Source organism: Ranitomeya variabilis, chromosome 3 (genome assembly GCF_051348905.1).
Source record: "Ranitomeya variabilis isolate aRanVar5 chromosome 3, aRanVar5.hap1, whole genome shotgun sequence".
NCBI lineage: Eukaryota > Metazoa > Chordata > Amphibia > Anura > Dendrobatidae > Ranitomeya > Ranitomeya variabilis.
Genome location: NC_135234.1, coordinates 197,516,088 through 197,529,993, shown reverse-complemented (window position 1 = coordinate 197,529,993; position 13,906 = coordinate 197,516,088). Strand labels below are relative to the sequence as shown.

General features: G+C 42.5%; 1 protein-coding gene across 4 annotated transcripts in view; it reads left to right on the top strand.

Moving 5' to 3' along the window:
- The window catches only part of TRIM33 (tripartite motif containing 33), a 218,282-nt gene that overhangs the window by 165,634 nt on the left and 38,742 nt on the right, over positions 1-13,906 (top strand). For all 4 annotated transcript variants that reach the window (XM_077294962.1, XM_077294965.1, XM_077294964.1 and 1 more), the window contains exons 12-14: positions 7,549-7,684; positions 11,645-11,708; positions 12,002-12,155. In XM_077294962.1, coding sequence (XP_077151077.1) covers positions 7,549-7,684; positions 11,645-11,708; positions 12,002-12,155 — 354 coding nt within the window. The remainder of the gene's footprint in view (positions 1-7,548; positions 7,685-11,644; positions 11,709-12,001; positions 12,156-13,906) is intronic.

The following is a 13,906-nucleotide window of genomic DNA, read 5'->3' as shown; positions in this document are numbered from 1 at the left end:
GGGCTGAAAATCTCGGCTTATACTCGAGTATATACGGTAATTAGGATGAGACTGTATTTAGAAAATCACGCTTGAGGATATGATCACCTTTTTTTCTTTTGGTTTGTTCAATGCATTCAGGTTGAAAATGCTGCGCAAGTTGTGTTATGATGATTAAGATGTATTTATTCTGGCACTTCGGTATTTGTTTTTTGTGTTTCTTTATTGTTGCATATAAATGTTGAATTCAATAAGTTGTAATTTGAAAAGAAAAAAGGAAGAAATTCACACAAACATAAAATCAGATGATTCAAAGCTTAAAAAATAAAAATTTGATAGGTCCCAAGTTGAATCTCTGTACAAATATAAACAAGAACACAAGTAACACACATGCATTTTTCCACAATTTTAAAGGGAAGGTGCCATCAAAAAAATTTTTTTTACAGCAATTGTAAAAATGTAAAGAATTAATGTTTAAATTTTCTTAAAAAATATTTTCATTTGTTTATAATTTAGTAAAATATGAAAAATAATTTGAAAAGTTTTGGAATTTCTACTTTTAAACACTAGGGGGAGCAGCTGCTGAAATTTCAGAAAAACCTAGTGTACAACTAGCTCACATTACTGCACTGCAGTAATTATGGGCGGAGTCTGCTGACGTGTGTGATGTCTCCTCTCCTTCCATGTGTTTGCTAAGGGATAAGAGGATTCAGGAACCCAGCGAGCAGCCATTTTGTTGGTGACTGCAGAGTAAGGCTGCCGTCACACTAGCAGTATTTGGTCAGTATTTTACCTCAGTATGTGTAAGCCAAAACCAGGAGTGGAACAAATAGAGGAAAAGTATAATAGAAACATATGCACCACTTCTGTATTTATCACCCAGTCCTGGTTTTGGCTTACAAATACTGATGTAAAATACTGACCAAATACTGCTAGTGTGACCGCAGCCTTATACTGACAAGTAGACAGTCACCGAGGATGGCAGGCAGCAAGGATTCTGGGAGATCTGTGGTGGAGGGAGCAGGGTGACAGCAGCACAGAGTATTTCAGGAGAGCAGTGTGCTGGTCTATGGAGGGGGCACCATGTTCAGTGCGCGGAGCAGCCAGGGATTGTACATAGAACGCTGTCTTTTATACACATGGATGGGCCGTCTGCTCCACAGAAATCCAGGAAACATTTCTGCGGATTGATGGCCTGTTCTGATCCAGACTCTGCATGCAGACCCCATTCCCCTCCTCAGATCCTGTCTTCTCCATCCTGTCCTGGCGATGTGTGAAAGTGAGACAACAGACGCAGTCCGGGGTGATGCTGGGAAGGAAATGTAGCCATATAGTAACGATAAAAATGAGACCTCTCTCTTCAGCTGCCTCACCAGCCCTGACTGCACCTAACTGAAGGTCATGCTGCCCCTCTATTACCCCAGACCCGCGTGCAGGTGCTCAGCCAGAACCACCATAGAATGGGCCCGCTTTCTGAAGATAATACGGTCATAGTGTTCTCACATAATACCGCCATATAGATCTCACATAATACCGCCATATAGATCACACACACAATACTATCAAATAGATCACACAATACTGTCATACAGTTCTCACATACCACCATATAGATCACACATAATACCGCCATATAATTCTCACCTAATACTGCCACATAGATCACACATAATCCAACAATATAGTTCTCATATACCACCGTCATTTAGTTTTTACATCATTCCACAACACTGATCAAACATAATATTGCCATATAGATCACATATAATACCGTCACATAGATCACACAATACTTGGCGGCATAATGTGTGATATTATATATATTATAATATCCCGGCATAATGTGTGGTCTTTATGGGAGTAATATGTGATAAATATATATATAGCGGCATTATACGTGATCCATATGGTATTGTGCTGCTCTAGGGAGGTGAGAGACGTATGGTGGAAGGAGCAGGGTGACAGGAGCACAGTATTTCAGGAGAGCAGTGTACTGGTCCATGGGTGGGAGGGTGTGCTCACACTCACACGCTCCCAACTGTATACTTATAGCCTTTACTGGCTATTAAAATGGGGGACACCCCCCCCCAAAAAAAAAGACATGGGGCCCCCTATAATTAATAACCATCAAATATTATGCAGACAGCTGCGGGCTTACATTAATAGCCTAGGAAGGGGCCATGGATACTGTCCCCCCCCCCCCCAGGCTAAAAACATCAGCTCTCAGCCGCCTTTTACACGCGACTTTTCTGGCGCTTTGCCTGGCAATTTCCACTTGCCCTGTAGCGGTAGCAAGTGGGGTTCATATTTGTGGGGTTAATGTCACATTCATATTGTCCGGTGACATCAAGCCCACGGCTTAGTAATGGAGAGGCGTCTATAAGGCACCCATCCATTACTAATCATATAGTTGTATTGTAAATAAAGACTCGGCCAGAATAAAGTCCTTTATTAATCTTTTTTAAACCATACCGAATGCGTAATCCTCGACTCCCTCATCTCCCACAGCAAAAATAATAAACCACAATGGGGAATGACACGCAGGGGGGAGAGGAGTGCATAGGAGAAGATTAGATACTGACTGCTGAGCCTTGTATCTAATCCTGTCCTGTGTGATACCGACTGCTGAGCCGTGTATCTAATCCTGTCCTGTGTGATACCGACTGCTGAGCCGTGTATCTAATCCTGTCCTGTGTGATACCGACTGCTGAGCCGTGTATCTAATCCTGTCCTGTGTGATACTGACTGCTGAGCTGTGTATCTAATCCTGTCCTGTGTGATACTGACTGCTGAGCTGTGTATCTAATCCTATCCTGTGTGATACTGACTGCTGAGCCGTGTATCTAATCCTATCCTGTGTGATACTGACTGCTGAGCCGTGTATCTAATCCTATCCTGTGTGATACCGACTGCTGAGCCGTGTATCTAATCCTGTCCTGTGTGATACTGACTGCTGAGGACACAGTACACGGGACAGGATTAGCTACCCAGGACAAGATTAGCTACACAGGACAGAGGTAGCAGTGGTAGGTGCATATAGAGGCAGGTAGCAGTGGTATATAGAGGCAGATAGTGGTATACAGAGGCAGGCAGCAGTGGTATACAGAGGCAGGCAGACAGTGGTATACAGAGGCAGGCAGACAGTGGTATACAGAGGCAGGCAGGCAGGCAGTGGTATACAGAGGCAGGCAGACAGTGGTATACAGAGGCAGGCAGACAGTGGTATACAGAGGCAGGCAGACAGTGGTATACAGAGGCAGGCAGACAGTGGTATACAGAGGCAGGCAGACAGTGGTATACAGAGGCAGGCAGACAGTGGTATACAGAGGCAGGCAGACAGTGGTATACAGAGGCAGGCAGGCAGTGGTATACAGAGGCAGGCAGGCAGGGGTATACAGAGGCAGGCAGGCAGTGGTATACAGAGGCAGGCAGACAGTGGTATACAGAGGCAGGCAGACAGTGGTACACAGAGGCAGGCAGACAGTGGTACACAGAGGCAGGCAGGCAGTGGTACACAGAGGCAGGCAGGCAGTGGTACACAGAGGCAGGCAGGCAGTGGTACACAGAGGCAGGCAGGCAGTGGTACACAGAGGCAGGCAGGCAGTGGTACACAGAGGCAGGCAGGCAGTGGTACACAGAGGCAGGCAGGCAGTGGTACACAGAGGCAGGCAGGCAGTGGTACACAGAGGCAGGCAGGCAGTGGTACACAGAGGCAGGCAGGCAGTGGTATACAGAGGCAGGCAGGCAGTGGTATACAGAGGCAGGCAGGCAGTGGTATACAGAGGCAGGCAGGCAGTGGTATACAGAGGCAGGCAGTGGTATACAGAGGCAGGCAGTGGTATACAGAGGCAGGCAGGCAGTGGTATACAGAGGCAGGCAGGCAGTGGTATACAGAGGCAGGCAGGCAGTGGTATACAGAGGCAGGCAGGCAGGCAGTGGTATACAGAGGCAGGCAGGCAGTGGTATACAGAGGCAGGCAGGCAGTGGTATACAGAGGCAGGCAGGCAGTGGTATACAGAGGCAGGCAGGCAGTGGTATACAGAGGCAGGCAGGCAGTGGTATACAGAGGCAGGCAGGCAGGCAGTGGTATACAGAGGCAGGCAGGCAGTGGTATACAGAGGCAGGCAGGGGTATAGAGGCAGGCAGTGGTATACAGAGGCAGGCAGGGGTATACAGAGGCAGACAGTGGTATACAGAGGCAGGCAGACAGTGGTATACAGAGGCAGGCAGGCAGTGGTATACAGAGGCAGGCAGGCAGTGGTATACAGAGGCAGGCAGTGGTATACAGAGGCAGGCAGTGGTATACAGAGGCAGGCAGTGGTATACAGAGGCAGGCAGGCAGTGGTATACAGAGGCAGGCAGGCAGTGGTATACAGAGGCAGGCAGGCAGTGGTATACAGAGGCAGGCAGGCAGTGGTATACAGAGGCAGGCAGGCAGTGGTATACAGAGGCAGGCAGGCAGTGGTATACAGAGGCAGGCAGGCAGTGGTATACAGAGGCAGGCAGACAGTGGTATACAGAGGCAGGCAGACAGTGGTATACAGAGGCAGGCAGACAGTGGTATACAGAGGCAGGCAGACAGTGGTATACAGAGGCAGGCAGGCAGTGGTATACAGAGGCAGGCAGGCAGTGGTATACAGAGGCAGGCAGGCAGTGGTATACAGAGGCAGGCAGTGGTATACAGAGGCAGGCAGGCAGGCAGTGGTATACAGAGGCAGGCAGGGGTATACAGAGGCAGGCAGTGGTATACAGAGGCAGGCAGGGGTATACAGAGGCAGGCAGGTAGTGGTATACAGAGGCAGGCGTATACAGAGGCAGGCAGGGGTATACAGAGGCAGGCAGGCAGTGCTAGGTGGTATATAGGGGCTGGCAGCAGTGGTAGATGCATAAGAAAATAAAAACGCTGTACTTACCTTCTTTCCTCTCCCAGGAAGTGCTGAGTCATGTTCAGGGCAGAGCAGTGTGACGATCTCCCTGCTCTGCTCTGAACAGGTCGGCAGTGATTGCAGCCTGTACTGTAATACTAAGTACAGGCTGCAATCATAGCTCCTCGCTGCAGATACTTACCCTGGACCCTCGGCAGCAGCTTCTCCCAGCAGCAGCTTCTGCCATCGCACGCACTGAGCTGTGTGTGCGATGGCAGAGGGAAATAAACAAAATGGCCGCGATCTCCTCTCACAGCTGTGACGTAGCAGCTCAGTGGGCGTGGCCAAGTCACAGCTGAGAGGCAGGAGGAGATGCGGTCGGAGCCCCACCGTTGGCTCCTATGTACATGGCTGCCGTAAGTGAGGTGTGCAAGTGTCGTGCCCAGACACTTACACCCACACTAATGAAAATGGCGGCCTCCAGTGGTGAATGTAAAAGTGAATAAATAAAAAAGTATGAAAGAGGTACATTTACTTTTGTATTAAAAATAATTGATTGTATAATCAATAATTATTAATACAAAAACTAAAATCACGGCACCCTCCCTTAAAAACATACGTTTTTTTCACAATTGCGCATCAAAATTTTGAATTTGATTTCTCCCAAAAAAAATGTAAAGAAACAGTCTTGTGACATATCAAATGAAAGCCGATACCGTTCTGAGAAAAATACTTCTCCCACCTCTTATTCTTAATTCTAGCCCAACATATGATAAAAAATGTAAAGCCATATCAGGCCAAAATCCGCGCTTTTTCAAAACTTTAGAAATCTGTAAAAAATTAACTGATGAAGAAAAAAATTCAAAACTTTTAATTTGTAATTAACTAAAGTTGTACTTCATAAAAACAAAACAAAAAAATCTAAAGACGTCCGGTAAAAAAAAAAAAAAAAAATCATATTTGGATCACTTGATATGGAATGACCCGACTGGAAATTTGCATGTTCTCTTCAGGCAGTCATAGTTATAAATCTCATTGAAACGAGACCAAACAAAAGTTCCAGCATCATCACCTTGCCCAATGCAGATTCGCGATTCATCATTGAATATGACTTTCATCGAGTCATCCACAGTCCACGATTGCTTTTCCTTAGCCCATTGTAACCTTGTTTTTTTCTGTTTAGGTGTTAATGATGGCTTTCGTTTACCTTTTCTGTATGTAAATCCCATTTCCTTCAGGCGGTTTCTTACAGTTCGGTTACAGACGTTGACTCCAGTTTCCACCCATTCGTTCCTCATTTGTTTTGTTGTGCATTTCGTGTTTTGGAGACATATTGCTTTAAGTTTCCAGACTTGACGCTTTGATGTCTTCTTTGGTCTACCAGTATGTTTGCCTTTAACAACCTTCCCATGTTTGTATTTGGTCCAGATTTTAGACACAGCTGACAGTGAACAACCAACATCTTTCATCTTTTGCAACATTGCGTGATGATTTACCCCCTTTTAAGGCTATGTGCCCAAGTTGCGTTTTTGCCTCGATTTTACGCAGCGGAAACACTTTAAAAAAAAAAAAATGCTTACAAGCCGCATTCCCATTACTTTCTAATGCATTTCACAATTGATGTGCCCATGCTGCATTTTTTTTCCGCAGCGGAAATGCATAGCGGAAAAAAACGCAGCATGTTCATTATTTTGCGGAATCGCGGCAATTCCGCACCCATAGACATGCATTAGAAAAACGTCTAAAAAGTCGCATGCATAACGCTTCAATTACACGTCAAAAACACGTCTAAATCCGCATGCGTTTTTCCAGCCAAGGGTATGCAGAATTAAAGCAGAAATTTCTGCTTCTGTTCTGCAACGTGGGCACATAGCCTAAGAGTTTGATAATCCTCTCCTTTGTTTTAATTGACATCTCGCGTTGGAGCCACGATTCATGTCAGTCCGCTTGGTGCTACAGCTCTCCAAGGTGTGATCACTCCTTTTTAGATTCAGACTAACGAGCAGATCTAATTTGATGCAGGTGTTAGTTTTGGGAATGAAAATTTACAGGGTGATTCCGTAATTTTTTCCATCATAATTAAGTGACTCCATAATTTTTCCCCTATGCTTGGTTACAAAAAGTAACCATTACTGACTACCACATTTTTTTGTTTTTTTATTTTTTTACTGTTTCTTTAAGCCAGAAAGTTGCCATTTGAAATGACTTTAGTTTTGTGCCATGTCTGTGATCTGCTTTTTTTTTATTATACAAAATTAAACAACTGAATGAACATCCTCCAAGGTCAGTGATTACATAATTTTTGCCAGGGGTTGTACTTGTAAATGTCAAGCAGTACTTGAGTAAAGACCATTTCCATATGCTTGTGTTGGCGGGATGCTCTTCACTTCTTTCCTCAATTCTGCTACCAGGCGTCACCATACAAACTACATATTTTATAGAATTGATCTTAGACTTGATGAGGCTGATGTACTTACTTTGAAAGTCATTGACACAATGGCAGTATATTCTAGGTATTAAATTACCCATTTTATCATAAAAACTTTATCTTAATATCAGTGAAAATTTCCAAATGGAGAAAACAAACATTTTGACTTTTATATCTTTTTAAAGGTATATGAAGTTTTTAATTTCAAATTTGATGATAAATATAAAGTCTCCTGTTGTAGGGATCTAATAGTCATGTTTCCTACTCATCTTGCAGTTGGAAGATGCCGGGTCAAGCAATTTAGACAACATATTAAGTAGGTATATCTCAATTGGCCATCATCAGCTTCCACAGCCCACAAGCACTATGAATCCATCTCCAGGACCATCTGCTATGTCCCCTGGATCTACTGGTTAGTAATTTAGTGGCTTTAGTCTTCATGTGAATTGTGTACATATATAATGTGTGTATGTATAGAATACATATTTTATATGGGTTTTTTTTTCTTAATTAAATCCATGTAATTAAAGGGAATGTGTCATTATAAAAATAACTTTTCTTCAATCTACTTTTCTTGCTAAATCCATTTTTTTAGAACTTTTTTTTTATTTCAAGATCTGTTAAAAAAATAAATAAGATAAAAAAAAGTACCATATTTTTCGGACTGTAAGACGCACCGAACTATAAGACTTACCCCAAATTTTCAGAAGGAAAGGGGGATAAAATATATAAAGTGTCAAATGGGGGTCCGCCTTACAGTCCGAATTCATAGTACGGCGGGGGGGGGGGGTGTCGGCACAGGTGGAGGAGTGGTCACGGGGGTTGCTTGGTGGCCCAGGCAAGTGCGGTGGCCTCTGGGAAATCACATCCCAGGCTGGTGCGGTGGTGGGGCGACGGTGGTGCTCTGTGGGGCGACGGGGCTCCACCGGCATTTTTTGAAAGCCCGGATGCCCCCGCAGATCCAGTGCTGCGATGCGGTGGCCTCCAGGAAAATTGCCGCCGGGGGGCGGCGCATGCTCAGATTCAGATCTCGGCAATGAGATCTTGTCCCGAGATCTCAGACTGGGACGAGATCTGAATCTGAGCATGCGCCGCCCCGGCGGCCATTTTCCCGGAGGCCACCGCATCGCAGCACTGGATCTGTGGGGGCCTCCGGGCTTACACGAAATGCTGGCGGAGCTGCGCCGCCAAACAGAGCGCCACAGCTGCGCCAGCCTGGGAAGGGAGGCATCGCCCTGCAGTGTCGGACCGGGATCACCGCCATAGTATTTGTAAGTATATTCCAACCATAAGACGCACCACCATTTTCCCCCCAACATTTTGCGTCTTATGGTCCGAAAAATACGGTGTATTAAAATCTTGCCGTTTTCACACTGGTGAATAAGACCTAGTATTCGTCTCTCACCTTTTCTTTCCGGCCATCTGGACATAGGCAGCAATAAACTGTCTCTGAATTATTTTCTCATAGAAATATTTTCTGGGCATGTTGTGATATGTACAGAGGTCATTGTGAAGGGAATGGGAGAAGGTGAGCTGTGACCATCACCTGTATTGAAGGATCCTGTGTTATCTGCTGCAAAATAGAAGTGTAATCTGGCACTACCCTGCCTGTAATAATCGGCATACTGAAGTTATCTGTACAGTACGGCTTTTTGTACGGTCATAGTCCTTCATAGATGTTTAGAATCAAAGATTTTCCAGTTTTTCCATAAATTAACTGCTAATCGCCTATTTAAAATATAATGTGGCAGCTGAGAATGTGGAGCTTCTTGGAAGGCTGTTAATGGAAATAGAATAAGTATTTCATAACTTTTTTTTTTTTTTTACCCCCTTCTCCACCTTTGGATTTTCTGCTTTTGTGCTTTTGTTTTTTGCTCCCCTTCTTACAAGATCCATAACTTTTTTTATTTTTCCGTCAATATGGCCGTGTGAGGACACCATGAATTTTACCATATAGTGTATTGGATAACGGGAAAAAAATTCAGAGTCCTGTGAAATTGCAAAAAGTGCAATTCCACAATTGTTTTTTAGGGTTTTTTTGTTCACTGAGTGCTAGAATTGACCTGCCATTATGATTCTCCAGTTCATTACAAGTTCATAGATTCCAAACATGTATAGGGTTTTGTTTTTTTTGTTTTTTTTATTTTAAGTGGTGGAAAAAATATCCAATGTTTGTTAAATAAAAAAAAAGGTGCCATTTTTTTTTTTTTGAGACCCGTGGCGTCTTCAGTTTTTGGGCTCTGGGTGAGGACTTATTTTTTTGCAGGCCGAGCTGACCTTTTTATTGATAACATTTTGGGGTAGATATGAACTTTTGATCACCCGTTATTGCATTTAATTGCAATCTTGCAGCGACAAAAAAAACGATTGCCTGAAAACATGTGGGCTCGGTGCCAGAGCCCCCATCAAATGCCTGGGACAAGACCTATGACTTACCTATATGTCGTAAGTCGTGAAGCAATTAACCTTGTATTTATCAATGCATCAAATTTTTGCAAATACTCAATGCCGAGTCTTATTTTTCAAGACTTCTTCAATTTGCCGAGGCATGCTGAATATCTGCTTCTGGGCAAATTCTTGGCTGATGGCATTCTTGCCTAATCGGTACAGACTTACCGTAATCAAAATTTCTGTGCTTTTTGCTTGTTCATCCTCTTTTTGAGGATTGACCACAGGTTCCCATTGGGATTAATCTGGGGAGTTTATTTATGGATCCAAAATGTAATGTTTTGTTCACCAAGCCACTTGGTTATCACTGTTGCCTTGTGGCCGGTGTTCCATCACACTGGAAAATCATTGGTCATCACTAAATTGCTCCTGGGAGAAGTTTGCTCTTCATAGATCTCACTCTTTATTCATGGCAGTGTTCTTAGGTAAAATTGTGAGTGCCAAGCTCTTGGAAGAAAAGCAGCTCCACATGAACGGTCTCAGGACGCTTTAGTGTTGGCATGACACAGGACCGATGGTGGTGCTCACCTTTTCCTCTCTGGACAATCAGTCTTCCAGATGCCCCAAACAGTCTGAAGGCAGCTTCATCTGAGAAAATATCTTTACCCTAATCCTCTGCAGTCCAATCTCTTTACTTCCTGCAGAATGTTAGTCTGTTCTTGGCGAGAAGTGACATTTTTGTTGCCCTTGATGCCAGGCCAGCCTCCAAAAACATTAATTGACAGCCTGCTGCCGTTCCAGAGCAAACTCTACACTGATGTTGAACTGATCTGCAGCTGAATTCTCTTTAGGAGACTATCTTGGCACTTGATGGACTTTCTTGGGTGCCCTAAATCCTTTTTTTTTTTTACAGCTGCCTTGTCCTCTGTATTACTTTCTCCTGAGCAACTTGATGATCACTGCAATTACGTAAGCAGGTCATCTTGTTGTAGGCCTGAGATTCAGTGGAGAAGGGGGGGGGGGGTGTTGTTTCATGGCAAGTAATGACTTTGCAAATTCTTGCAATGCATCTGATCACTCTCCTTAACAATTTAGCATTGGAGCAAATTGTCACTATAAAAGCTGATGCAGCAAACTTGTGAAAAACTAAATTTGTGTCAGTCTGAGCTTTTGACACCCCTGACTATATCTCAGGGTGCTTTGTATCTCTTCCATAACAAATTGTTTAAAAAATGTTCGAGGTAGCTTTGTATTCCTAGTCATAGGGCTTTTCTAAGACGCCGTTTGTTATTCCTATTGAGGTGTACATTTTTACAGTATACCAAGGATAAGCCAATAGTTTTGTGGCATTATGTCATAACTTCATTAGAAAGTAATTCTACCAAATGATAAAGACAAGTGCGACTTGGCATCACACGACATTTATCTATATAATAAGAGCAAAGGTCATGTCCTCATCAGAATTGAATCAAATTAGGAATAACGAAGCTTGATATTGGATTGTAGTTTCAGGGTATGTTCACATGCTGTATTTTTGTTGCTGGCTTTTTTTATGCAAATTAAAAGCTGCTTTTTTAGAGTACCAGAAAAATTTGGTATCATTTCAGCTGGTTTCCCATCAGCATTAGTATTTTGTTTTTCTATGCCGAATTAGGAACAGGAAAATGGAATTAATTCCAGGGATGGATCGTTACTGGATGGAAAACATGGGCACCAGATGGACCCTTTTTGGTGTCTTCCGTTTATGTGGCATGCTGCACTATTTGTTTTGGTGAAAGTCTCCACCACAAATGTGATGTTTGTTTCAGCTAGGATCACAAGGGAATTTTTCTAAGGAGCAGACTAATACCATTATGATAATAGAGCCCTACCTATTAAAGAAGATGTATATTTTATGCACACACAAATAATTATATTATACACAATTTATTAAACATGTCTGGATGTTTACTAGATTTTTAAAAATATTTCTATTTTGTTTCAGGCTTGTCCAACACTCACACCCCAGTAAGGCCTCCAAGTACGTCGAGCACAGGCAGCAGGGGAAGGCAAGTAATAAGCCAATCACAATATTTGAATTCTCCTCTTTGCCACTTTGTCCTACAAGTTGTATTAGCGCCATGGGATTTATTAATGTTACGTAAAGATAAGAAACTATTTCTCCCCTTTTGCCTTTTTCTTACCTTTTTTGTCTGCACATTTTTAAATAATGTTAGTGTACTTGGCTTTCAACACTTGATATATGTCGGGGCAAAGGGAGCATCCACTCTCGTTAATTGTTAATGAATGATACTCTACTTCTTAGGCCTTTTGTTAAATTGCTTTCTCTTTCATTACACAGTTGTGGCTCTAGTGGTCGAGCTGTTGATAGAAACCCATATAAATCCGATGTAGTGAAGGTTAAGCAGGAACCTTGCACAGAAGAAGACGTGTGTAGTTTCTCAGGACCTGTTAAGCAAGAGAAATCGGAAGATGGTCGACGAAGTGCATGCATGGTAAAAAGAAAAGATTGTTTTGCAGATATGCTAAACCTTGAACACTTAGACTACATGACGTATGTGTAATTATATACACTACACATACATTTTTATACTGTATACATTACCAGGCAAAAGTTTGGACATGTTTTTTTTTTTTTTTCCTGAATTCTGAGACTTAATGCCTCAAATGCTCAATGACAAAAATGCATTTTTTATCCAAGTTCATGGATAAAACATAAAATGATCTCTCTTGAATGATGATTAAAAACCTGTACCAGAGTAAAATCATAAAATGAGCTTCGGAGCCTACGCATTTTGAGCTGTTAACACTGTTAATAAATGTTCGTACGTGTAAGATTTCAGATCAAAGAACCCTTTTAAGGTACGCATAATATAGATACGTGGGTAACTTTTAAAATTATTTTTTATGCCACAATATGACTAGAACAACTCCACGAAGCTAAGAAAAGATACAAGTCATCATGGATCCAATAGCAATAGGTTTGGAATGCACAGAATTGCAAGAATCATGAAGGTTTAATTTTAATGTTAAAATACCATTAAGCGCTATGGTGAAACTGGTTCTTATGTGGATAGCCACAAAAAAAGCCATTGCTGGAAAAAAGAAATCAGATGTTACAAGCCCTTCAGGTTAGAATCCAATTAGAATCCAATTGGATGCTTCAATGAGGTTCTGCAGCAGAAAAATATGAATATCATTCGTCCAGTGGAGACAGCAAAAATTGGGCTTTCTTAATGAAACCACTACTAAGTGATTGAAATAAGAAAATCAAATAGGCCAAAAATGTTCCTTTTTTATTTTGCAGATGAGCTTTGAATTTGTCCCATTCTCGTATGCCTAATGTAGCCATAAGCCCCCATGTACTAGATGGAGGTCAAGTATCCTTTGGGCCACCTTTCCTGGTGGTAAACCGTTTTGGTTTTTTTCCTCAGTGCAGTATAGAAAAAAATGTTTTTTGTTTTTTTTTTTTGTTTTTTTTTTTGCAATCTGGCTGACCTACTGTATGCTACTATGTGCCTATGTATACATGGGTTACATTGGATTTGCGCATCAAAAAATGCTCCAGATTGGACCCCTAGACCGAATACAGTGTCTTAAACACACAGAAAGCGAACAGATGTACGGTACTAGCTACTTGGCAGAAAAGGAGCTGACCTAGCCTACATGTTTCCTGACCTTTACCCTTGTGGCTACCTTATTAAGTTGTCAAGAGAGTCCCAAACTGTTATCACGGCGAAGGATGTAAAGTATAAGATGGCTTTGAAATGCATTTAGTTCTAATGCCGTGACTAGTATTGTAAAACATGTAAAAGAATACAGTCTATAAGTAGCTTGCTCCAAGCATTAGACTGGTACTGTGAAGGTATATAATAGACAAGCACAATGAATTATACAATCCTTTGTCACACACTAAGCTATGGGAATCCTTTAACATGTTCCTCATCATAGAGACAGACTGCTTCGGGGCAGCCTGTGGGCAGGTCTCTCCTTGGTTTCTATGGCTTAAAGCAGGAAGATAAGACTCTGCCTACAGTCCCGCCCCAAAGTACGAGCATATCATTAACTGAAAACTTCTAACACTGATTACACAAGAACCACAAGACGGATTTCTTCACCCCAGGTATCATTTTCATCAGTGTAACAGCGGCAACATGACATTGTCTGTAGTTTACTTAGCAAAATACTGCTGACAGGTTCACTATGGTCCAAAATGTTAACATAGCTAAATAAAGAAAATAGTTTG